The sequence below is a fragment of the Xiphophorus maculatus genome, chromosome 6 (assembly GCF_002775205.1).
Source record: "Xiphophorus maculatus strain JP 163 A chromosome 6, X_maculatus-5.0-male, whole genome shotgun sequence".
In the NCBI taxonomy this organism is placed as follows: domain Eukaryota; kingdom Metazoa; phylum Chordata; class Actinopteri; order Cyprinodontiformes; family Poeciliidae; genus Xiphophorus; species Xiphophorus maculatus.
In genome coordinates, this window is record NC_036448.1 from 4,425,542 (window position 1) to 4,447,745 (window position 22,204).

Consider the following 22,204-nt stretch of genomic DNA (forward strand, 5'->3'; position numbering starts at 1 on the left):
AATACTTTTCAATTTGATGGATTTCAAAAACATACCATTAGCAAGACTTGCTATTTGTACTATTTTACAGGGGGCTTCGTAATATTCTGAAGGTTTTTTAAGTTGTATCTTTGTCTTCAAACTTTTATGCCTCATTTGGTGATAGAACTTATGTATTAATATACCAATCTTTCCTATCCAGTCAGGATAGTGGATCATAGAACTGTTTCGAGATCACTTAAAGTTTTCTTTTTAATTACTAATCATGTCAAAAACAATCATTTCTCTCTGACCTGAAGTTTCAGGCCTCCTGTTTATTATGTGGATGCATCTGAAATCAACTTTGGACTCTATGTAAACAAAGAAAATTGTATATCTATGTATAAGTCTGTAATGTTGTAAGTGACAGATACATAAGATTACTGTAGTCTTGAAGAAAACACAATACTGCTCCTATAAGGAATAAGCAGTGTGTACACACTGCATCCACACATACATGTATTTATTTTTACAGTCTTTTTATATTGTTTCTTATTTATAGTGTACCAATAAAATCTCTTTACATATTTGGATATATATTTCTGTTTGTTTACCAGTAGTACTCAGCTTTGTTCCACTGGTGAGAGGCAGAAGTCCAAATAATGTGACTTTATACAAAAATATTCTTATACATAGATGAAACTATGAGTAAATTTGTGCCGTCGCTTTCTTCGTTGAGACAGACGTTTTTTGGATGAGGTTCCTTTAAATTAAACCGCGCTCTCCTGACGTTTTGGACTTCTGGACCTGCCGTAGCGGCAAGGCGATTGGCTAGCTGTCTGCTGTCGTCCAATCACGCCATGATTTGGCAGATATTTAATAGAATCGGACGGTGGGCCGTCCAGCTGCACAGGACGTGAATACCTACGGACTTTCAGAGTTTTTCTGAATATTTTTTTTTGGTTTAATTTCCAACTCTACCCAGACATGGAGAAAATTGTCGTAGTAACCGGAGCAAACAGGTGAGCGAACTGGAAACTGGTCAATTAAACAAATTAAACGTAGTTTTCTTTTCCTCTCTTTGTAGCATAAACACTAATAATTCAGTAATTGACTTGCAATGCTAAAGCTGGACACCTCACCTCGAAAACTCTCCTTGTCTGAAAGATCTGCTTCTCGCTTTTAAATCAGACATAACAACAAATATTCGTCAATATTACAGTAATACAGTGATAAAAGGCAGCAGGGTAGGTAGAATAGCATGTCTGCTGTGTCCCTCACATGTTTGTGGTAAACTGCAAACATGGCATTTAGTGGCTTTCTTTTAACAACGTCGCTCTCCCACAAAAGCTCTTTCGTGCACAACTAACAGCTGCTGTTGAACTGGATTTTATTTTGGGGTAGCTAAGTCTTCATAAAAAGACTCACCACATAATTTATATATATATCGTACATGCGGGATAGGTTTCGGAAAAGTTTTCACCCACACGAACTCGCACAAATCCATTCCTGAACGTTGTTTTGAACATTCCAAACCCATAGGGGGCAGTGTAGCGCAAAGCTAAAACCCGCCAGCCAATCAGATGGCTTAAAAACAACCACTACTTCCTGTTAGGAATTAAAGATGGCGCGAGGAGGTGCACTTTGTGGACTCATATGTAGGTTGAGCGACTTTTAAAGAGCGTATTAGAATATAAAGTTATTAAAACACAAGACAGTGTGAAATGGGAATCGTATCAAAGCAAGTATGTGGATAAATTGGCGCATTTATCGTTGACTGTAACATATGGGACCCCAGATCTCTGCTTCTCAGATGTACAAACACAAATACAGTTTTCTCAACTTTCCACTGTGGTCAGAGGTTTTTTTTGTTTTTTTTTTTTAGTTTTATAAATAATAATTTTTGGTGCAATTAAACAGAGTTTTTGGATAAAAAGACAAAAAAAGCCATAAAAATGTAGTAGTTTTCCCAGACATCCATGGACTAGGCCAAAATGGGGCTAAAAACAAATGCTACTACCCATGTGATTTGGATATTTGAAGTAAATGGTTGTGACATGACAAAATTCAATGTACCAGAGGAGGATGTGAAGGATTAGGTGAAAGAAGATGACCTTCAGATTCTAGTATTTACAATGCTTACTGTGAGATTCTCTATGAACCGGTCTTCATTCCTGCAGCGGCATCGGCCTGGCCCTGTGTGACCGGCTGCTGTCCGAGGACGGCCGGCTGCGGCTCTGCCTGGCATGCAGGAACATGAAGCGAGCCGAGGCCGCCCGCACCGCCCTGCTGGCGTGTCACGGCGACGCTCGGGTGGACCTGCTGCACCTGGACGTGGGCTCTGCGCGGTCGGTGCTCAGTGCTGCAGAGGAACTCAAGGCCAGGTAAATGAGACAGTTTCATCAATGAGCTACTGAGATGGGTGGAGGTTTTGACGCCCAGTCACGTGCTGCTACAGGTACCGCCGCATGGATTTTTTATATCTGAACGCAGGAATTATGCCCAATCCAACGGTGGACATAAGAGCGTTTTTCAAAGGACTATTTTCCAGGTAGGAATCTGAAATGAGCTCTGATGTTGGGGTTGCTTTGGAAACCTTTACAGCACCTTGAATCTTGTCTTTGTCCCAGGAATGTCGTCAACATGTTTGCGACGGCTGAGGGTCTGCTGACTCAGCAGGACCAGCTCAACTCAGACGGCCTTCAGGAGGTTTTTGCCACGAACCTGTTTGGTCATTTCCTCCTGGTACGCAGCAGAAAGCCCCCCCTCATCCAGCACGCTGCACTTTTGTTACATGACAAGATGTCGTATTTAGCGAGAACGAGCAGACGGTTTTTGTCATTTTGCAAACTTGTTTCGTAGAAGCGTACCTTGTGGTATTTGTAGTTTTTAGAATCTGTTAGAGACCAGATCGTTTTTTCTTTTATGTCCTGGTACATAAAACCTGGGAACTGATGGAGCACGTACCAAAATCTCTGATCATATTTTGGAATATTTAAACTTTTTTTTACAAGGTTTTTCAAATTGCTAATCAGAGGGAACTTTTCAGTTCAGGAAAGCAGAGGAACTTTATGAACAATTAAAATACAGTTTCTGCCTTTTTATTAAGAAATCTAGAAAAAAGTGTTTGTCTATAAGTGGAGTGAGTCATTGGTAGTTAACTTGCTGCTGATAACAAAGACTATAACATTTATTATCCATTAATAATATTATAAATTTGGGAGAGAAACATCAGAAATTTGCCTTTTTTATTATTTATATATATATATATATACTATAATTCAGTAAAAAAAAATTATTTAAAGGTATTTTGAATAATAATAAATTTAAATAAATTGGGGGGAAAAAATAATACGGAAGAAAATAAAATTGAAAAATTGCTGTGTAATGGTTCCACCCGGCCGTGGTTTCCTCTGCGTCCTGGTTCCAGATCAGGGAGCTGGAGCCTCTGCTGTGTCAGCCGGGTCACACCTCCAGGCTGGTGTGGACGTCGTCCAGCAATGCCCGGCGCTCGGCCTTCAGCATCCAGGACATCCAGCACAGGCGAGGGAAGGAGCCCTACAGCTCCTCCAAGTACGCCTCGGACATGCTCAGCATGGCGCTCAACAAGCACAAGAACCAGCAGGTGCGCCGGGCGCTCTGCGACGGAGCTTCGATTTAAGATTCAGAAAACGGCACACGTTGTCTCTCTGTGACAGGGGCTGTTCTCCTCTGTGATCTGTCCAGGCCTGGTGATGACTAACTTGACCTATGGGATCCTGCCCTCCTTCTTCTGGACTCTCATCATGCCCATCATGTGGTTGGTGGGTTGCTCTGCTCTTTATTTATTCACGTCAAACTTCAATCTCAAACCGCGTCTGACGACCTCCCCGTCTCGCCACACAGATCCGGATTTTCACCAACACTTTCACGCTTACGCCGTACAACGGAGCCGAGGCACTGGTTTGTATCCAGCTGGGGTTTTCCGCGTTCACACATCCCTCCGACCGGGTTTAAGGCGCGGCGTAAACACAAACTCTTGCTCTGGTCTGTCACAGCACTGGTTGTTTCTTCAGAAGCCAGAGTCTCTGGATCCCAGAGCGAAGTACCAGAGCTTAACGTCCGGACTGGGGACCAACTACACCGAGCCACGCAGGGTCAGTAACGTCTGTCCTAGGCAGATTCTGCTTTAGATGGTCATCAAGTTCATTGTTTGTGTGCACAAACTACAGTTATTATGTAATTATACAACAAACATTTCAATTAATAGAAAAAAAAACAAGATTTGGTTGCACAACTTTGAATTTAATGTAGATTTTCTCTAATCTAATTAAGTCAAAATATGTACACACACTACGGAAAGCCACTTTGGCCATCAAACAAAAAAATTCAAACCCAACAGGAAGTCATAATTACAAGTTTTAAAGTCATAATTACATGAATAAAAAGTCATAGTTATGAGAGAGTGTTGAGAGATAGAGAAGTCATAATTTCAACTTTCAGTCTTATGAGTTTGAATGTCATAAACTGACTTAATTTTATGATTATCACTTTGAAAGTCAAAATGATGATTTCGGATCTCATAATTTTGACATTGAATCTCATAATTATTTGTTCAAAATAGACTTTTACTCTCATTATTATGACTTTAAAACTTGTAATCATGCCTTCCTGTTTGGCTTTTACTGTATATTTTTTTTAATGACAGATGGCTTTGGTTAAATGATCTTTAGAGAGTTGCAGAGAAAACCACATACTTTACATAGCCAATTATGCCAGTTGTCTGCATAATTCTGACTGTATTTAATAACATTTGTCCCTATACAAAACTCTTTGTCTGTAAAAGGGGTTAAGTGTGGATGCACAGCCTCCTCTTTAGTGACATTTTTCCATCATCATCTATGGAATAGTTGGGTCTTAGAGGATAGATGTTGGAAAATTTGAAACCGCACAGATGATGTCATTTCCCCCATTCAAGAGTCTAGTCAGAATGTTCTGCTTGCTTTTGTGTTCCAGATGGACCTTGATGATGACATGACTGAGGTTTTCTTCTCTAAGCTCCTTGAGCTTGAGAGAGAAGTGAGAAGAAACCTGAGCAAGAAAACCGCTGACAGTGAACATTATCAGCAGTATCTCACTGAGATACAGTAGCAGTTTTTATTTTTAAAAAAAGAAAGTTTTGTCTTGATTTTTTTTTTTTTTTTACCACATCAAATATGCAATATTTTATAACTTCTGCAAATTGAACTTCATTAAATGTTTTTGCTGAATCTAATACAATTTTTATTTGAAATATTTTGGAAAACGCAAGTAGGAGATGATTACTTCAGGGGCGTACCAGAAAGTCTCTTCTGTTCCACCATCATAAACATACAGATTTACAGATTCCATTTAGATTATTATAACATTGTCTGGGAAAAAAACTAATCTCATAGCAAGTAGTGTTTTTATTAATATAAATAAATATGTTACTTTGTTGACGCACATTTTAAGAATAATCCGGAAGCGTTACTTCAGCGCATGCACAAATGAGCCAAAAGTACAGATCGTGCAGTGAGCCCCATCCGCCCGTCACGAGCAAAGGGTCGATAGCTTTCCCAGCTTAGAGTTAACGCTAGTAAACAGTTAACATGATTATTTACAGTGTTTCTGACTTAAATACAATCATTTAACAGAAACTATTGTAATTCAACTAATGAGTTAGTTGAATTAAAGTATCTTAACTGTAAAGTCAATCTCATTTTATCAAACTCTTTAAACAGAAGTGGTCTGTTTATTTTATGACAGATACTAGCATTAACGGTTCAAGATAACACTAGTGCTGAACCTATGAGTAATTATTATTTTAAGACCTTGACCTTATCAGGCAGGCGTCATACATAACCGAGACTGAACTCTTTAGCTGTAACACGTTCTTTCCTGTCAAGAAATGGTGCACCTATTTAGGCATTTTCAATCTAAATTACTAGTTTTAGTAATAGCTACTATAAGCAATTATAATAATTTTTCATAGCCAAAGTTAAACCTAGTATATTTTTGGCTTCTGAGGTCTACTTTACAACAATTCAGTCAAACTTTGTATGCAAATTCAGATTTATGACATTTTTTGACGCCACTGTTCCAAGATTGGTTCAACGTTTTGGTTTGCAGGGCTAAATAAAGTACTGCAGTAAGGTTGGGAATTTATTGTATTGTTTATATTTTATGATAAATTTCTTAAGAATTTTGACTTATCACAAAAAATAAAATAAACAAACAAAACTGTACAAATTGTTGGGATTGTCAATTTTACTATTTTCTTCACCGTTTGTTCAATGCAAGTATCAATGAAAGTAAATACATTTGAAAACATGATTAAATTCAGTTACTGTTTGCACTGTAGTGATAAAATCACATTTCATTTGACTGATGTCCTAAAAAAAACAGATCTAAAAAATAAGTGATACATTGTTCTTATCACTTTTATTATTATCACAGCACTACCCAAAAATATGGTGATAAAACTTGATGATCCCTATTAAAGGAGTATTCTCCAATATTTACTAACTATAGGCATTTGGTCCGCTCTAGTTCAAAATGGAACCTCGAATTGTTTTACACGTACAGATTGTATTAAATGTAGTTCGTGACATTTCATTTGTAAGAATCCAAAAAGACCAATTGTATTAAACCAGACAACTTGACATGAGGCCCTGCTTAAATACTACCTCAACTAGACAGCTCAAACCTGGATATAATTATTCAACAAAAATTAAATCTATAAACTCCCCTTTTTTTAAAATTAAAACTGCGCAACATGATTGTTTGGTAAAACTGTACTTCCATTTAGATAAAAAAAAATTATACCTACTTCTAGCACCGCTTATCTTACCGATAACCTGCTAAATTGAACTAAAACTGGGACTTTTTTGGAGAGGGAATTCACTCCGTCACGATTGTAAACAAACACACGGCCGCCACCGCGTGCTCAAGAGTGGCGCGCGCTGCTCGGTGTCCCGGATGATGCTCGCACCGGAAGAGAAGGGGGCAGCTCTCAGCCATCTTGTGGCAGCATCCAGCGAGTCGGTCGCATCAAGCCTCGTAGAATCGGAGGTGAATCCCGTAGAAGGGGCGCCATCATGCCCGGACACTTGCAAGAAGGCTTCGGCTGCGTCGTAACCAACAGGTTCGACCAGCTATTGGACGACGAATCCGACCCGTTCGAGGTCCTGAAAGCGGCGGAAAACAAGAAGAAGGAGGGGGCCGCTGCTGGGTCCACGAAAACCGCGGCTCAAGCCGCCAAGCAGCCGAAGAAGGAGTCCCAGAAGGACAGGAAAAACCCTCTGCTGGACAAAAAGGAAGAGTCTCAGGCGCCGGTTCCTCTGAAGAAAGAAGGTAAAATGTGGCTGCAGTGGTTGCCGCTTTAAGGTTTATTTTTAGTCTCATTTCCAACTGTCATGTGCGGCTCCGCTTAGCCACATTAGCTGCAGCTGGGAGGTCAACATGGACCCTGGGCTGTTGCTATTAGAGGACAGGCGGCTACGAGGGGAGCCTCACGCGCCTGTCGGAGGAATGGTGGGTTGAAAGGTAGCGGTAAAGACAGCTGTGAAGTCCGGAGCAGCCTGACTGTGCGTGTCGCAGATGAAGCTTCCCTCCAGCATCCGAGTGGAAGGCGCAGTGTTGGGTTACGGCGATGCTTCCGCACGCGCCGCTGCTGCAGGCTTTGCAAAGCAAATGTGAAAGATGCACACCTGCTGCTGCAAACGGAGCTCTTCAAACTTTTTATTGTCGACCCAAAATATCTTTGAAAATCTACAATAATTACGTCAGTGCTCACAGCGTTTGATCTCTTACAGGAATCAGGCGGGTGGGCAGAAGACCGGACCAGCAGGGTCAGTCCGGATCCCAGCATCAGGGCGGGCAGGGCGAAGGTCGACCCGCGGATAAGAGGCCGGACCGGAGACCTCCCCGGGAGCGGCGCTTCGAGAAGCCCGCAGAGGACAAGCCGGAGGGAGGCGCAGACTTCCCCGTAGACAAGTGAGACGCTGATCTGCATGGGGGGGGGAGTGCTGTGCTGTGCATGGAGGTGTTACTGGGAACCAGCCTCAAGTTTGGTTCAGCCTGTTTTTCCAGTGAGGAGAGAAACATAAAAATAAGCTACAGAGAGGTTTTTATGAAGATATCAGGGCTTATTAACGTCATGTGATGTAAATTAAAACTAAGGTGACATAACATTTCCTCTGCATGTCCAGGTTTGGGGGAGTCGCATAAAACTCTTGATTTAAGTAAAGCCACATTGATCAGGTCCAGATAATGGCAGCGCCAATCCAGTACTTTCACTTCCGATACCGATATGTGAGGTTTAGTATCGGCCCAGACCGATGCGATACAGAAAAACAGCGCTGGTTTTTAAACACAGTCGTAACTGTACTGAATTACAAATTTGTTTCGTAACTCTGCAACAGGACACTTTTACATGTTTGGTCAAACATGTAAAACAACTTTAATTTAAGTGTAAAGACAAAATACTAGGTTATCTACCTTGGTCAAACAAGTAAAAAATAAACTGCAACAAACTTTCTATGAAAGTTTTTGCAGGAAGCAAAGACTTAGACTGAATAGATCTACCCTTACAGATTGGGGACATTGTCACCGATACCCAATCTAGAATTTTTTCCTATATTGGGACCGATGCAGATATTAATATCAGATCGTTGAATCTCTAGTTCAGATCTTTATTCATGTCCAAAGGGGAAATGAATTTTACAGCAACTCGCAGTAGAAACGACAACAAACCAACAGTCAATATTTAACCAGAGGGGTGTGACCTCGAGTTAAATATTAACTATTAATAAACCTTTAGCCAATTAGAAGTTAAAAAGACAAAACTGGTTTATTATTCTCCTTTTAGCCAGACGCTAAAAGGAGAATAAACTGTGCTTAATTCTTCAAATGTGAAATCCTCTTGCTTTAAGAGACAGCAAAATAAAAATAGAAACTGTATTGTGTTTTTCTTTTTTTGTGATTGTCCCATCAGGCCTTCTGGAGACAGGCCTCCCAGGGGGCGCGGCGGCGGCCGGGGGGCGCGAGGCGGACGAGGACGCGGCATGGGCCGCGGCGAGGGCTTCGACTCGCGTGGGAAACGGGAATTCGACAGACACAGCACCAACGACAAATCGTGAGTGAAGCGCTGCACTGTTAAAAAGCGACTTAGCAAGTAAGATGGAATGTGTTAATCTAAGTCAACAGATGCTTGTTGTTCAACGTTTGTGTGAGAGAGCGATGCTTTCACATTAAGTCAGAAATTTCTGCCTGTTTTTCTTCATCAAGTGGTAAATAATCTTACCATGTCAGACAAAATGAATTTATTCTGCTTTGGGTAAAATATTTACACGGAGATGCATCTGCAGATTTCTGAGTGTCAACAATTTTACCTCTTTCAGAATGAGCTGAAGGAGCTGTGTATAAAATCAGCATTTAAATAAACTTTTAACTAGTTTTCCAGTCATGAACAGTGGCTCCTAATGTAAATGTAATATTTACATTAGGAACCAGGGGTGGGCAATATACACTGAAAGTTTTAATTAACATAATATTTTCCAGATGGTATAAAGAAATGTGACTTGTGACTTGTAAAATGCACACAGCAACTGCATTAGATATTTTTTTTTTAAGTTATTGATGTTTATTGAATAATATCAATTAAAAACAGGGGAGAAAAATAATAAACTAACAATCCCTACAATAAAGACAGTTTTGGGGAGAGTCAAGCATCATCAATGCTTACAGCTGGTTGTATCAAAACTCTTGTAAGAAATTTATCACAATAAATAATACAATAAACACCCACCCCTATTAGAAACAGGTGATGTCATGTGTTGGTGTTAGTTGTTATAAAAAAAAACAACAACATGATGACTGAGTGGACATTTTAAACTGTTTTATTTGTGGTTAACGCGGTTAACATAGGGATCTGTAAACAGCAGTGTTTTTGTTACAAAAAAAAACCTTTTAACTCCTTCAGTAACCACTTCCACACCGAAGAGCTTTTATATGTGTGCATTCTGTGTGAGTGGAAAGATGATGCTTTCAAAAAGAGTCTCTTCGAGGTTACTTGAAGCAATTTTTCATAGTGTGTGTGATCTTATAGAATACAGACTGCATGTAGGGCTCAGTTTTACGGTGCACCACAGTGTCCATACCGACACCGAATTGTGTATATTTTCCTGATTTTCAAGTCTGGATAAGCACAGGAAAGGAAAATGAAGTATGGAGAAATGTTTGCTTCCAAAGATTATTTTATCATTATTATTCCTTTCTACAACTTTTGTTTCAATTTCTGAAAATCAACTCGTCTATTTTACTGGATTTTGCTTAAACGGAACATTTAAGCAATCAGATTTGTGGGTGTAGCAGAACCCACACTTACTTAAAATGAAAGGTCCTTTTTCTAGTGCTTTTTTTCCCCTCTCATTTATGACCTTTTCCGAAAATAAACATAGAAGCTTTGAATTTTTATCTCTTTCCACACTTTTCTGGCTTATTTGACTTCCTCCTTTAAATAAATGCTCCTTTCCTCCTTTTTCTTACCCAGTTCAAAAACCGAGGAGAAGCACGGCGGCTCCGGCTCGCACAACTGGGGCACGGTGAAGGATGAAGTGAGGTGAGTGATTTTTTTTATTTATTTATTTATTTTCAAAACAAACAGGGACACTGAATCGCTTTGCTCGCTGCTTCGCTTGGTGCCGTCGCCTACGAAGCGCTTCTATTTTTGGAACAAACACACAAGCGGCGGTTTTGATGTCGCATAGGTGGCGGGATGGAGGAGGTCGAACATGGAACAGTTTTAGCTTTTTAACATTTTGGGATTCTGTTTAGAGCAGAAGTACGCTGGGAGAGTTGACAAAGTGCTTCGCTTTCAGTGAGGCCGAACAGACCGCCGCCCCAGAGCCGACTCCGGAGGGAGAGGAAAACGCGCCCGCCGGCTCCGAGAACAAGTAAGAGTCGCAGAGCAGCGCAGAACCCTCTAACGGTCAACACCATGTTCTCTTAGGACGTAGATGAAGCAGAGTGAGGACCGAGTTCCCACACAGCTGGTTTCATTTTTTTTCTTCCAGAGAGAACGAGGTGGAAGAGGTGAAACAGGAAGGCCCCAAAGAGATGACGCTGGACGAGTGGAAGGCCATGCAGGACAAGGAGCGCACCAAGGTGGAGTTCAACATCCGCAAGCCCAACGAGGGAGCCGACAGCCAGTGGAAGAAGGGATACGTGCTGCACAAGTCCAAGAGCGAAGACGTAAGCGAGCGTTCTGCCCAAGATAGTTTGTTCCCAAAGGACAGATTGATTCCCTCTATTTTAAGCGATCGGTTGATACGTGCGTGAGAAAAAGATCTTATCTACCTCTGCAAAGGTCTGAAAAGCAAAACACAAGCTGCGTTTCCGTTGACTGTAAAGTTGTGCTAATTGAAATTACGAAAATAAATTTGCTTAATGGAAACGCCAGTTTCGAGAAAAAAAAAACATGTTTTTTGATAAAAGGCTTCTGTGCTAGATGGAGGTGGTTTTTCAGCCATATTGACGCAGATGTATTTCTGCAAAACGGCAACGGAACCACTTTTTCTTTTCGTGTCACGAGTCACATGATCAACAGCCGGATGTTACTACTGGCGAACATGACAAAGAAGCCGACAGGAAGCACTAGGAGGATGACGGATTGTTTATTGATTTCTGACTGCACCAGCAGTTGTCACAGCATCACACAGATCGTAAAATGTTCTGTCATTCAAAAGTGTTGAATCCGTAGCTCTTCTGTAAAATCGCAGATGCGTAATTAGCTGCTCCAACTGATAAGACGCCGACGTCTCCTCCGATTGGCTGATGGATGTTAAGCGTCGGCGCCATATATGAATATATTTCATGTAACTCTTTACATCTGTCACTGCCCTGATTTTTGATCAATTATATGAACAAACTTATGCAACTGTAATTTTAATTGCACCTCTTATTTAGTGTAAACACCACAATTGCAAAATTTATATTTTTCAACATTAGAAGACTTGGGGGGGAGAATCCTGTAACTCTTTGTTCCAAGTTATTGAGTGATGATAAATCGGGCGATAAATTGAGTTACCTTACTTCTGTGATGTTTCTGACCTTTCGATAACACAGGAAAGCAAAAAAGAAAATCGGAATCGGCGGGTCAGGCTTTCTATAGATCGGTGCACCACTAGTTTCTCCTGTTGTTGCTACTCAGACCAACAGTTCGTTTTCCCTCTTGTCTTTGTAATAAGATGACATCATGAGCAACTCCAAAAGTCCAACATACTGTCAAGTTTTCCTTCTTCTGAGACTTTTTTTTTTCATGTGTTTTGTTTTTTAGGTAGAAAAGAACTAGGCCAAAGTTTATTTTTACTGTCTTTTCCAGAGGCCTGTTGGTGCTTTGATCGACGCGTCGGAACCAGAAGCAGAACCTCATGCTCTATTCAACAAGGTAATCAGCCACATGTACACTGAAAACATTTATCAGTGACTTATTAGGGAAAAACCGGTTATCAAAAAACTTGTTTGATCATCGTACGCCACTATTCTACCAGCAGGGCGCCGCCGACGAGTCCTCCGACCACCATTTCCGCAAACCAGCCAACGACATCACATCCCAGCTGGAGATCAACTTCGGAGACCTGGGGCGCCCCGGGCGCGGGCGTGGCGGCGCCCGCGGGGGCAGAGGGGGCCGCGGCGGGGGAGGCAGCCGGACGGCACGCGGGGGAGGACGTTCCGAAAAGGTAACGACAAAAGCCACCGCTAAAAAAAAGACGAAGACAAAAAAAAAAGGCATGAGCAGGAAATAAGAGCGGTGAGGTGGAAAAGTCACCGTGGAAACAACAAAGCAGTTCAGCCATTCAGAAGTGGCTGGCTGACCTCAGGCCGGCCGGGTCAGTGGAAGGTCAGCAGAAGCAGGCTTTGGAACGCAATCAGTTCACACATGTTGTGTTTAGGTTTTGCAAAGTGAGATTTATTTTTATTTTATTTTTTAGGTAACTGTGGGTTTGACTGCGACTGAATACAAATACAAATATATGGGACATCAGTCGCACAAAGAAATGTGATTTGCATCACTAAGCTGCGCACAGTAACTGCATTTAATCTTCACTTATTAATTGACTTTTTTATTTATTGATGTTTATTGATTCTTTAAATAAAGAAACAGTGAAGAAAAATCGTAAAACTGACAATCCCAACAACACAGACAGTTTTGGACGGGGTTAAACATCATTGACTGGAATTTATAGTTGCAGCGATGAATCAAAATTCGTCTCATGATAAACGATATGATAAATGCTCATCCCGAACCAGGACTGATCAGCTGATCAGAATTTTGCGGCCAGGTTCTGGCATTCAGTTTTTCTAGCTGAATTTTGATTTCCCTTTAAACCTTCCTGTGGTGTATTAAAGGTGCACCAATTTTCTTAATTTTGGGAGATTGGCAATCGGCCAATATTTGCATCCCAAAGCGATTATTTAAAAAAAATTTTGTCATAATTGTCACGAGGTGATTCTATGACATTTTGCCTCAAATCAAGATGAATATAAATGTTCACTAAAGTTTTCAGTTGGGTTGCACTGAGAATTTGACCTTCACTTCTTTAACTTTGGGTGTTTAAAAATATTCACCCCCCTTTAACCAACTTTATTGCTATATTTAGGGACTTTTCAGGCAAAAGCAAATTGTTGTCGGCCAAAATTGGAGTCAGGCTTTTTAAATATCAGTGATCGGCCAGGGAACCGTCGTCGGTGCATCCATGGAATTATTACGACTTGTCTTTGTAATGAGATGACATCATGAGCAACTCCATGTTGGTAAAATTAAGACTTTAATCTTTGCCTCCTTTTTTGTTCTCACATTATTACGGCTGTACTCTGTTGGTATGGCTTATTCTAGTGTTTTACTTTACTTTTTTCTCTTTTTTTTTACTTTATTGTCCTCCAACTTTATTCTTATTACACAACTACTTTTTTATCGTCACATTTTTGAGGTGTTTTTCTCTGATAATATTGTGACTTTATTCTCTAAATGAATAAAGTAATTTAGACTTTATTCTTCTTGATCTGGCTCTGACACTAGATCGTAACTTTATAATTTGAGATGTGCAGCAGATGTTCAATAATTTGTACCTTAACTTCCAGTTGTTAAATAAACTGGAAAATAAAAATCAAAATTAAATGCAGCGATTACGCTTTAGAACTTGTGTTAGAAAGTCACTCCAAACTTCAGGGAAGCGGTTCGAGCTTCGTCCTGCAGCCAAAGCTTGAGATTATTCGGCAACGGAAAGTTTTTTTTTTTTTTTTTTTTTGAAGCGTAAATGTTGTGTTGTGTGTTTGTCCCGCCAGGCCAGCGGAGTGTCAGTCCCCAACGTGGACGATCCCGAGGCCTTCCCGGCCCTGGCCTGAAGACGGCGTCTTTTCCTCCACCAGCCCACCCATCTGCCCTTCCGGGGGCCCCTCCTCTACGAGGCTTGCATGCTTACCACATCTTCAAGTATATAAGGATAAAAGAAAAAAAAAAAAAAACAACAGTAAAAAAAATAAAATAAAACAAAACCAAAAAAAAAAAGGCAGACTGTCATCCCACACCAGAGGACTTGAGTTTTATCGGTTTTAAAGAAAAGACAAAAAAACAACAACCAGATGGAAAAAGGACCTCTTGTTACACTGAAGTTTTGTATTTAGGAACATGAAAGCAGGGATGTTTTTATTCCCCCCCCCCCCCCCCTCTCAGAGATCATGCATACTTCATTAATATTTTTGTGCTGCTTGAATTCCTGCATTTCAATTCTGCAGTTTGGTTGAAGTGTGAAAATTGCTTTCCTTTCAAAAACTTTTTGTTTTTCTTTGTTTCTTTTCTTTTTGCCTCCCCACCTAATGACTTCAGCACAGTATTAGGTCATCTGTAGAAAAGACTTTCTACTGGCGTTCCCCTCTGACCCCCCCAGTAATACACACTGATGTGGTAGTGCTACACTACATAAGAAACGTGTGCTAGATGTCTGAAGTACAGCTTAACTTAGGTTTTAAAGTGTAAATAGTGGCCTCCTGACTACCCATCGCCTCGCCAGGCACGAATCCAAGATGGGGGAACCAGCAAAGTGACTTCATACGACAGCTTGGTATTTTTCTGCTTCTTGTGCAGTGAAGGTCAACGCCTCTTTTCTTCTTCTTCTTTTTAATAGTGGACCAGTGGTTAGTAATGTTTGTATCCCCTGATCCAGATGTGCTACCTGTGTTTTCAGGGCCCAATGTATTTTAAGGCTGGTCCTCCTAGGTCATACGGACTGTACAAATTTGTACCTTCAGGACCACTAAGCAAATGTTTTTGTTTATTTTGTGGTGTGTGTGTGTGTGTGTGTGTGTGTGTGTGTGTGTGTGTGTGTGTGTGTGTGTGTGTGTGTGTGAGACAGAATGTGAGAGTTTTGACAGCTATTTACGTAGAATTTGAAGTATTCCTCTGCTCTGAACTTTGCCATTCTTTTACAGAAAGACGGGAAGTTCTCGCCTGAAATAGTGAGAAGTGATTAAGACGTAGATGGACCACGGACATATCTTCAGAGCTCGAAGCACTTGTTTTTTGGGTTTTTTTTTAAATCACCAACTGTCCTTTGAAGTTGTATTTTTTTGCAGTTGAAAGTCCTCTTGTTTTTTTTGTTTGTTTTTTCTTTATCAACAAGTGCGGACTCATCGTTGCGTTGTGTTCAAGAAACGTCAGCCGTCATTGTGGAACAATCATCGGGCCACAGAATGTAATGTAAGCTAATGGTGCCTTCAGCCGCCTGTGTCGGTGTTGAGAGCGAGCTTTTTTTTTTTTTTAATTACACCCCCATGGTCTTAAAGACACAGGGGCTATTCGAGCCTGCAAACTTTGTACCATGAGCGCAGTCTGGCCAGGTCGCAGTGATTCCGTGTGCGCTTTTTTTTTTTTTCCCCCTGCCTCCCCAACCGTGACATCTGCCGCGCACTTCCAGAGCGTTGTGCTAAGACCGCAGGAGGGCTAACGAAAATCAGCATACTTAGAATTCGGTTCGAGGTAAGCGCGGGAGAGATGGAAGGCGTCGGAAACACGGGGGGAAGTTAAAGCTTTACATTTTGTGCTCTATAAAGGCTCACTGGCGTTGCGCCGATACAGACGGCTGGAGCAGATTTCTCATTTGACTGTTTGAGCCACATGACTATGAAACTTTCTCTATAAACATCCCTGTTCCAATAAAGTGCTCTAGAGGTGTGACTGGTCCGCTTCATGGTTTTTGGGTTGGTTTGAATCAGTGCTGTGTTCCTGACTACTTCTTCTTCAGGTGTTTGGACCAACCATGCCTCTTTGAGGGCATTTTGCAGCTGTTTTAGTAACTTGTTTTTTAAGCTCATTTTCCCTACTCTAAGATTACAAGGTTGCTTGCTGTTATTTTGGTTTGGCTGGGAGTCCTAATTTATCACATTTCAAAATGGTCAACTGATTCCATTGACTTTAAAAAAATGGAGTGTAAGTCAGTCATTAAAAGGAAGGACTCATATCTGAAATGAACCTTTCAGTTTGACTGGACTCCACCTTAAATAGCTTTTTTTGCTCATTGAGTAACATTTTATCGTGTAGGTCTGGCATTTAACTGTGTTGGTCAAAAAGTAAAGAACTTCCTTGGATCTACAAATATGAGCGTCTTCTGCGTAATGTCCTGGCAAATTGTACCAAGGAACACCGTCTGGATGCAGATTTTAAACTGGTTCCCCAATGACTTGGATGTGGTTAACTCGAATGACATAAAAAAAAAGGTTTATATATCATGTTAACAATTTTCAGATATTTTTTTTTTACTACAAAATGTTTGACATTGTAAAAATTCACAGTTTCTCACCATCGAATCTCAAAATCCAAAGAAAGTAGTTTATTTATATAATGCGTTATATATTTTCTACATCAAAGTTTGTGTTTATCTAAATTATATTTATCATAATTATTGCTAATTGAACGTACTTGCACCACAGTGTTGCCGCTCAGTCAACTCATTTTATTCCTGCCCCCCTCGGCTGCTACGCGCATGCGCAGGAAGAAACTGTGGGAAGGCTTCCGCCTCGACTTACCTCTACGGTCGTTACGTAGACGATGGCTGAACTCCACAGACGCCGAAACGAGCGCGGCCGCGGCAGCCTGCCAGCCGCGGGCGCGTCCTCGCCCTCCTCCGGAGTCCAGGGGGAAACATGTGGAGACCCCCCCACCGTGTTCGCGAAACTGCTCGCCGCGGCATTTTATGGGGTCAGCTCGTTTCTAATCGTCGTCGTCAACAAAAGCGTCCTCACCAACTACAGGTAAAAAGGTCAAAGTTCAGAGAAGCGGAATGTGGGCGCGAGCGCGGCGGATTAATTACTAATACTGGACGGAGCAAGTAAAGCGGAAACAAGAAAATGGACTTCCTAATCAATATAAGCAGTAGTTACTCTATCAAAGTTTTTGTTTTTTACTCAAATGTCCACTAGCTTTACAAAGTAGCGTATTTTAACTAGTTTTAAAGAGTTGTCATCTTATGTTTAACCCAGTAACTTTAAATCATCTAGCTGATAACCACATGCATATTGTTTCAGTGCAAATATTTGTAATATGTTTTATTTCACGTTTTCCTGCTTTTATTTATTTTATTTTTTTTTTAAATATCACCAGTTAGCTTATCAAAATTATGGGCCACCTGAGAATACTTTTGTTTTTTGTTGTCTTAAAGAAGGTAAACGTCATAAAATGGTTATTTTTGCATTGTTAGCATAAAATGACATAATGATCATGGAAAACTATAAATATGATCATAATTTGATGTCATAAAACCATCATAAGTAGCACATAATTATAAAGTGGGAGGAAAATTCTAAATGGTGTCTTTCTTTTCACATCGTCGGCGTTGCCCTGCTTTGTGTTGGTCTTTCAAACAAAATTCCAATAAACTAGTTGAAAGCTTTTGGTTGCAACATGGCCAGATGTGAAAAGAAAAATGAATAGTATGAATGTTTTTGGAAGATACTGTGAATCTTGGCTCTTCATGAAAAGGTTTATCCACAACTCTGAAGCCACTCTAGTAAATGTTGGCTGGCGTGTTGGTTTCACTGAGTCCCTTTGATGTTTTCCAGGTTTCCATCGTCAACATGTGTTGGGATCGGTCAGGTAAGCTCTTAAGCTAATGCTTTCCTGCCCATGTGATGTCATCGCCTCTGCTGTAACTTCCTGCTCTGATCTCTGCAGATGCTGGCCACAATCGTGGTCCTGAGGACCGGGAAGATGCTGGGTGTCATCGCATTCCCAGATCTGGACGTGACCATACCGGGCAAGGTGAGAAGGTCGTTTCCCCCAAGAACATTCCCAGGATCAATAATTAGACGTGATGTGTGTCGTCCCAGATGTTCCCTTTGCCTCTGCTGTACGTTGGGAATCAGATCTCAGGCCTCTTTGGGACGCAACGACTCAAGTGAGTCCCCAACACTCCCATCATATGAAGCCCGGTCTTGTCTTTAAATGTGACGCGGTTGCTTGTTCCCGCCATCTCAGCTTGCCCATGTTCACGGTTCTGAGGAGGTTCAGTATTTTTCTCACCATGGTGTTTGAGGGATTCCTGCTGAAGTAAGTCCAACCTCTGCATTCCGTCTGCACACGTTGCCAGAACTTCTCCTGTTAAAGACGCATTCCAATCCCTTGCAGGAAGACCTTCTCCGCTTCCATAAAGATGACCGTGTTCACCATGATATTCGGTGCTTTTATTGCTGCGAGGTAAGACGACTCCTTGCGATCCACAGTGCACGTTTCCTGCCCTGTGCACGAGCACATATCTCACTCTGTGTTTGCCGTAGCGCCGACTTAGCTTTCGATCTTGAAGGATACATTTTCATAATGCTGAACAACGTCCTGACAGCAGCTAGCGGGGCGTTTGTAAAGCAGAAACTGGATTCGAAGGTGAGCAGCATCAGCAGATCTGGAGCCAGGTTGATGAGGCTGGTGAAAGAAACGTGGCTTTGTTGTCCTTATAGGAGCTTGGAAAATATGGGCTGCTGTATTACAATGCTTTGATCATGATCTTCCCTACGCTGGCATATGCATATTACTCCGGAGACTTGCAGATGGTAGGTGTTCTTGCAATATACACTCATAACGGACCAGAGAGGCTTTTATGATTTATTTGAACCGTTTTACAAACGAACCTTTTTCCTGCGGGGAATATTTATAGACCGACCAACTTTAACTATATGTAAAAGAAAGAACAGAGTGCACAAGTATGAATTTATTGATTTTCTTATACCAAAGGCCGCCACACACTCAGGCGTACTGAGCACATTGGGTGAGCTGCGCAGACGCAGCGCACAATGTCCGCAGACAATTAAGATTTCGTAGTCAAGCGGACCAATTTCCTACATGTCTCGTGAGAAATTTCACAATCCGAATGGATGCTAGCACGATCTCCACCGTGGCAGCCACCGTACACCTGTTAGCGTTGCGTCCTCGACCTTATCAGCTTAGTGTTGAATACAAAGTGGTTTGATGGAACGCTGTTTCCGCCGAGCAATCTGCTGTGTGATACAGAGTACAAGTAATCAATCTTGAAAATCTCCCTTTGCGCAGGGGTCTGCTTCGAGTCTGCACTCGAGTACGCACGGAGTGAAGTATGCCAGAGTATGTTAAAGCCTTGAGCAATGAGCAAACTAATGTTACGTCCGACCCAAGTCTGATGATTTTCTTTTATCCCATATCCAACTTTTTCTTGGCAGTCTGAACAGCCCAATTCCGATCTATTTACTCCTAAGAAAATCTGATTTGTGCCACTTCTTTATGTGGCTTTACATCGAATACGTACTTATGTAATCAAAAGTATCTGATGCTTATGATTACATCGAACACTACATCCACATCGGATGCAGTATCCGATGTTGAACTACATCAGATACGTATCTGATTGTTTTGAAAGCGTTTTTTATCAGAACGGTCATGTCGCATTTTAATCGGCTTTTATGTCACTAAAGGGTTCTGTTTCCTAGAGATGAACATCTCATGTTTAAGTCGGAAATATGGGAATCAATACCAGATAAGAAGCAAAAGACGTAATTGGAATGTCATCATCTACAAACAAGTCATGTACCAGCACACGGTCAAAGGCCGCTGAGCGAGGAAGAAGACATTACCCTTAAAGCAACTGAAAGAATTCCTGAAGCCTCAGTCTTCTTACAGCAACAACACAGTAGCACCACCCCACCCCCCGTTATTACCATATTATGGAGCACAAATTTAGATGAAATTTTGAGTATTTCCGTTAGGGAGGATATCAAAAAATTCGATAAACATGTGCGCCCATTTCTGGTTCATCGTGCAGGTGTGTGACGCAGCGACTCTGGGGAAAAAGAACGCTCAGATAAATCATCAAAAGTTCAAGATAAAGACAAAACGAATACTCAGGACGACTGTAAAATTTGCCGAAGCGTTTGTGTCCCTGTGATTGTGTGTGTTTGTGAACAGGGACTGGATTACGAAGGCTGGGCTGATCAGCTGTTTGTTGTGCAGTTTATCCTCTCCTGTGTCATGGGGTAACGTAGCTACACAAACTCTTGATGGTGTTGTTTAACAGACACCCGCGTTCTGCTAAGTCTTGCTTCTCCTCCTTCTGTGTGTTAATGCAGCTTTGTTTTAATGTACTCCATCATGCTGTGCACGCAGCACAACTCGGCGCTCACCACCTCCATCATAGGCTGCATCAAGGTAAGTCGCTTCTCTTTGCCGACGCTTTCTGGGAAGAGCCAGCGTGTCCATTAAGCACTTCTGGCAATTTCACCCCCAGAATATCCTGGTCACATACATCGGGATGGTGTTTGGTGGAGACTACATATTCACCTGGCTGAACTTCCTAGGGCTGAACATCAGGTAATCACCCGTACGGATTTAGCTGTTTGGGTTGGTCTGCGGAAGCAGCTTGAGGACACAGTCGGAAGAGAATTAAAACCGAGCTGCCAGGGACAAAGCGAGCATGCTGCGGGATTCTCACATGTGAACAGCGAGTCTAACACTTGGATCACATTTTGTTCTTCCTTCCCATCAGCATTGCTGGGAGCCTGGTGTATTCCTATATCACTTTCACACAGCAGCAAAGCAGTAAGTAAGGTTTGAAATACCTTTAATCCTAATCCTGACAGAAAATCTCTTGTTTTAGTCTTAGGTGCTTCCCAACCCCACTGGGGGTTCACATTGTATTAAGACCAAGACTATGTCTTGCTTATGATTACAGCTTCCAAACTTCTAGCATTAAACTGAAACTATACAAACTAGAATAGTGTAGGGATGTATATCGGCTCCAATTTTTTTTTTTTGGCCTGCATATACTGTATATTTACCAGTGAGGTCAATACACACACTGTGAAGTTTGGTAGTGGCAACAACACCCCTACCATGGAAGCTTAAACCAACTTCACTAACAGCCTGGATTAAAACTGGTTGGAAATGTTCCTTCCACTGTTGGTCTGTCAGACAAAATCTCAATAAGACACCTTGTGCTCTGGAGCAAAATGTGATAAAGTCAAAGGGATGTGAAGGCTTTATCTCGGCTTTAACCCATTCCTAGCTTATTACACTCTATGGCCTACTAGTAGAGATCTTGCCAATTCTACGTTTTTAAAGTTGTTCCAGCCTCTTACTCCATTATGAAGGAGTTCTTTGTTTTAAGCGTCTCTCTGACCTCAAGCGTTTTTCCATCATTTTGAACAGAAAAGGCATAAATCCTGGAGTCCAAACCGAGTGAAGTTGAAAAATGATGATCACCTGCTTTTGTCTGCAAACCTTAAGGAGAAAAGATCCAACCAGTGGGCTTAATGTTTTAAAGATATGCTGTATGATCTGTTTATGATCTGTTAGCAGTAAAGAGTGTTTAGTGATACATCCCATCAATTTTTTATATGCAATTGTAAAAAAAAAAATGTGTTTTTATAATTAGAATCATTTTATTCTTGATTAAATGAGCCATTTAAATGTACATATTCAAAGAGGACACCAATAAATGAATATTTTGTATTACAATACTCAGACTTCTGCTTCACTCCATCTGTGGCATGTATTAAAAAACTTGAATCCAGATCTTTATATTCAGGTTTTTGGAATGATCTATATTTAATTACGCATCACATTTTATTAATTTGAAGAAAAGAAAGTTCAAAGCTACACTTTAATACCTGGTAAGTCTATTAGTGACAGAAACAATTTTTCAGTGGTTGGAAACAGATGTTTCTGATTGGC

At 41.2% G+C, this 22,204-nt stretch overlaps 3 protein-coding genes across 6 annotated transcripts; all 3 read left to right on the top strand.

Annotated features, from left to right (window-relative positions):
* Nucleotides 1-833: 833 nt before the first annotated feature.
* Nucleotides 834-5,204, top strand: hsd17b7 (hydroxysteroid 17-beta dehydrogenase 7). Of its 2 annotated transcripts, XM_005814929.2 has the most exons (9): nucleotides 834-980; nucleotides 2,139-2,342; nucleotides 2,417-2,509; nucleotides 2,589-2,703; nucleotides 3,389-3,583; nucleotides 3,657-3,761; nucleotides 3,844-3,900; nucleotides 3,996-4,094; nucleotides 4,954-5,204. In XM_005814929.2, the coding sequence occupies exons 1-9, from the start codon at nucleotides 946-948 to the stop codon at nucleotides 5,086-5,088; spliced, it is 1,038 nt and encodes a 345-aa protein (XP_005814986.1). In that variant the 5' UTR covers nucleotides 834-945; the 3' UTR covers nucleotides 5,089-5,204. The 2 variants fall into 2 exon arrangements, 1 of the variants encoding a protein (XP_005814986.1); XR_002752845.1 differs by lacking the exons at nucleotides 3,996-4,094; nucleotides 4,954-5,204 and having other exon boundaries at nucleotides 3,685-3,761; nucleotides 3,844-3,858.
* Nucleotides 5,205-6,935: 1,731 nt separating this feature from the next.
* On the top strand, nucleotides 6,936-16,192 carry LOC102222822 (plasminogen activator inhibitor 1 RNA-binding protein-like). 3 transcript variants are annotated; one of them, XM_023334790.1, is made up of 9 exons: nucleotides 6,936-7,311; nucleotides 7,773-7,953; nucleotides 8,954-9,094; nucleotides 10,511-10,579; nucleotides 10,800-10,913; nucleotides 11,034-11,211; nucleotides 12,341-12,406; nucleotides 12,513-12,698; nucleotides 14,305-16,192. In XM_023334790.1, exons 1-9 carry the CDS (start codon nucleotides 7,056-7,058, stop codon nucleotides 14,362-14,364), a joined length of 1,251 nt encoding a protein of 416 aa, XP_023190558.1. In that variant the 5' UTR covers nucleotides 6,936-7,055; the 3' UTR covers nucleotides 14,365-16,192. The 3 variants fall into 3 exon arrangements, with proteins under 3 accessions (XP_023190558.1, XP_023190557.1, XP_023190559.1); XM_023334789.1 differs by having other exon boundaries at nucleotides 6,937-7,311; nucleotides 12,510-12,698; XM_023334791.1 differs by having other exon boundaries at nucleotides 6,939-7,311; nucleotides 10,839-10,913; nucleotides 12,510-12,698.
* Nucleotides 16,193-17,002: 810 nt separating this feature from the next.
* On the top strand, nucleotides 17,003-22,045 carry LOC102227375 (UDP-N-acetylglucosamine/UDP-glucose/GDP-mannose transporter-like). The gene is made up of 13 exons (XM_023334793.1): nucleotides 17,003-17,265; nucleotides 18,073-18,106; nucleotides 18,185-18,271; nucleotides 18,340-18,407; nucleotides 18,488-18,559; nucleotides 18,638-18,706; nucleotides 18,787-18,889; nucleotides 18,964-19,056; nucleotides 20,441-20,508; nucleotides 20,602-20,680; nucleotides 20,760-20,842; nucleotides 21,018-21,070; nucleotides 21,680-22,045. The coding sequence occupies exons 1-13, from the start codon at nucleotides 17,063-17,065 to the stop codon at nucleotides 21,688-21,690; spliced, it is 1,023 nt and encodes a 340-aa protein (XP_023190561.1). The 5' UTR covers nucleotides 17,003-17,062; the 3' UTR covers nucleotides 21,691-22,045.
* Nucleotides 22,046-22,204: the final 159 nt, after the last annotated feature.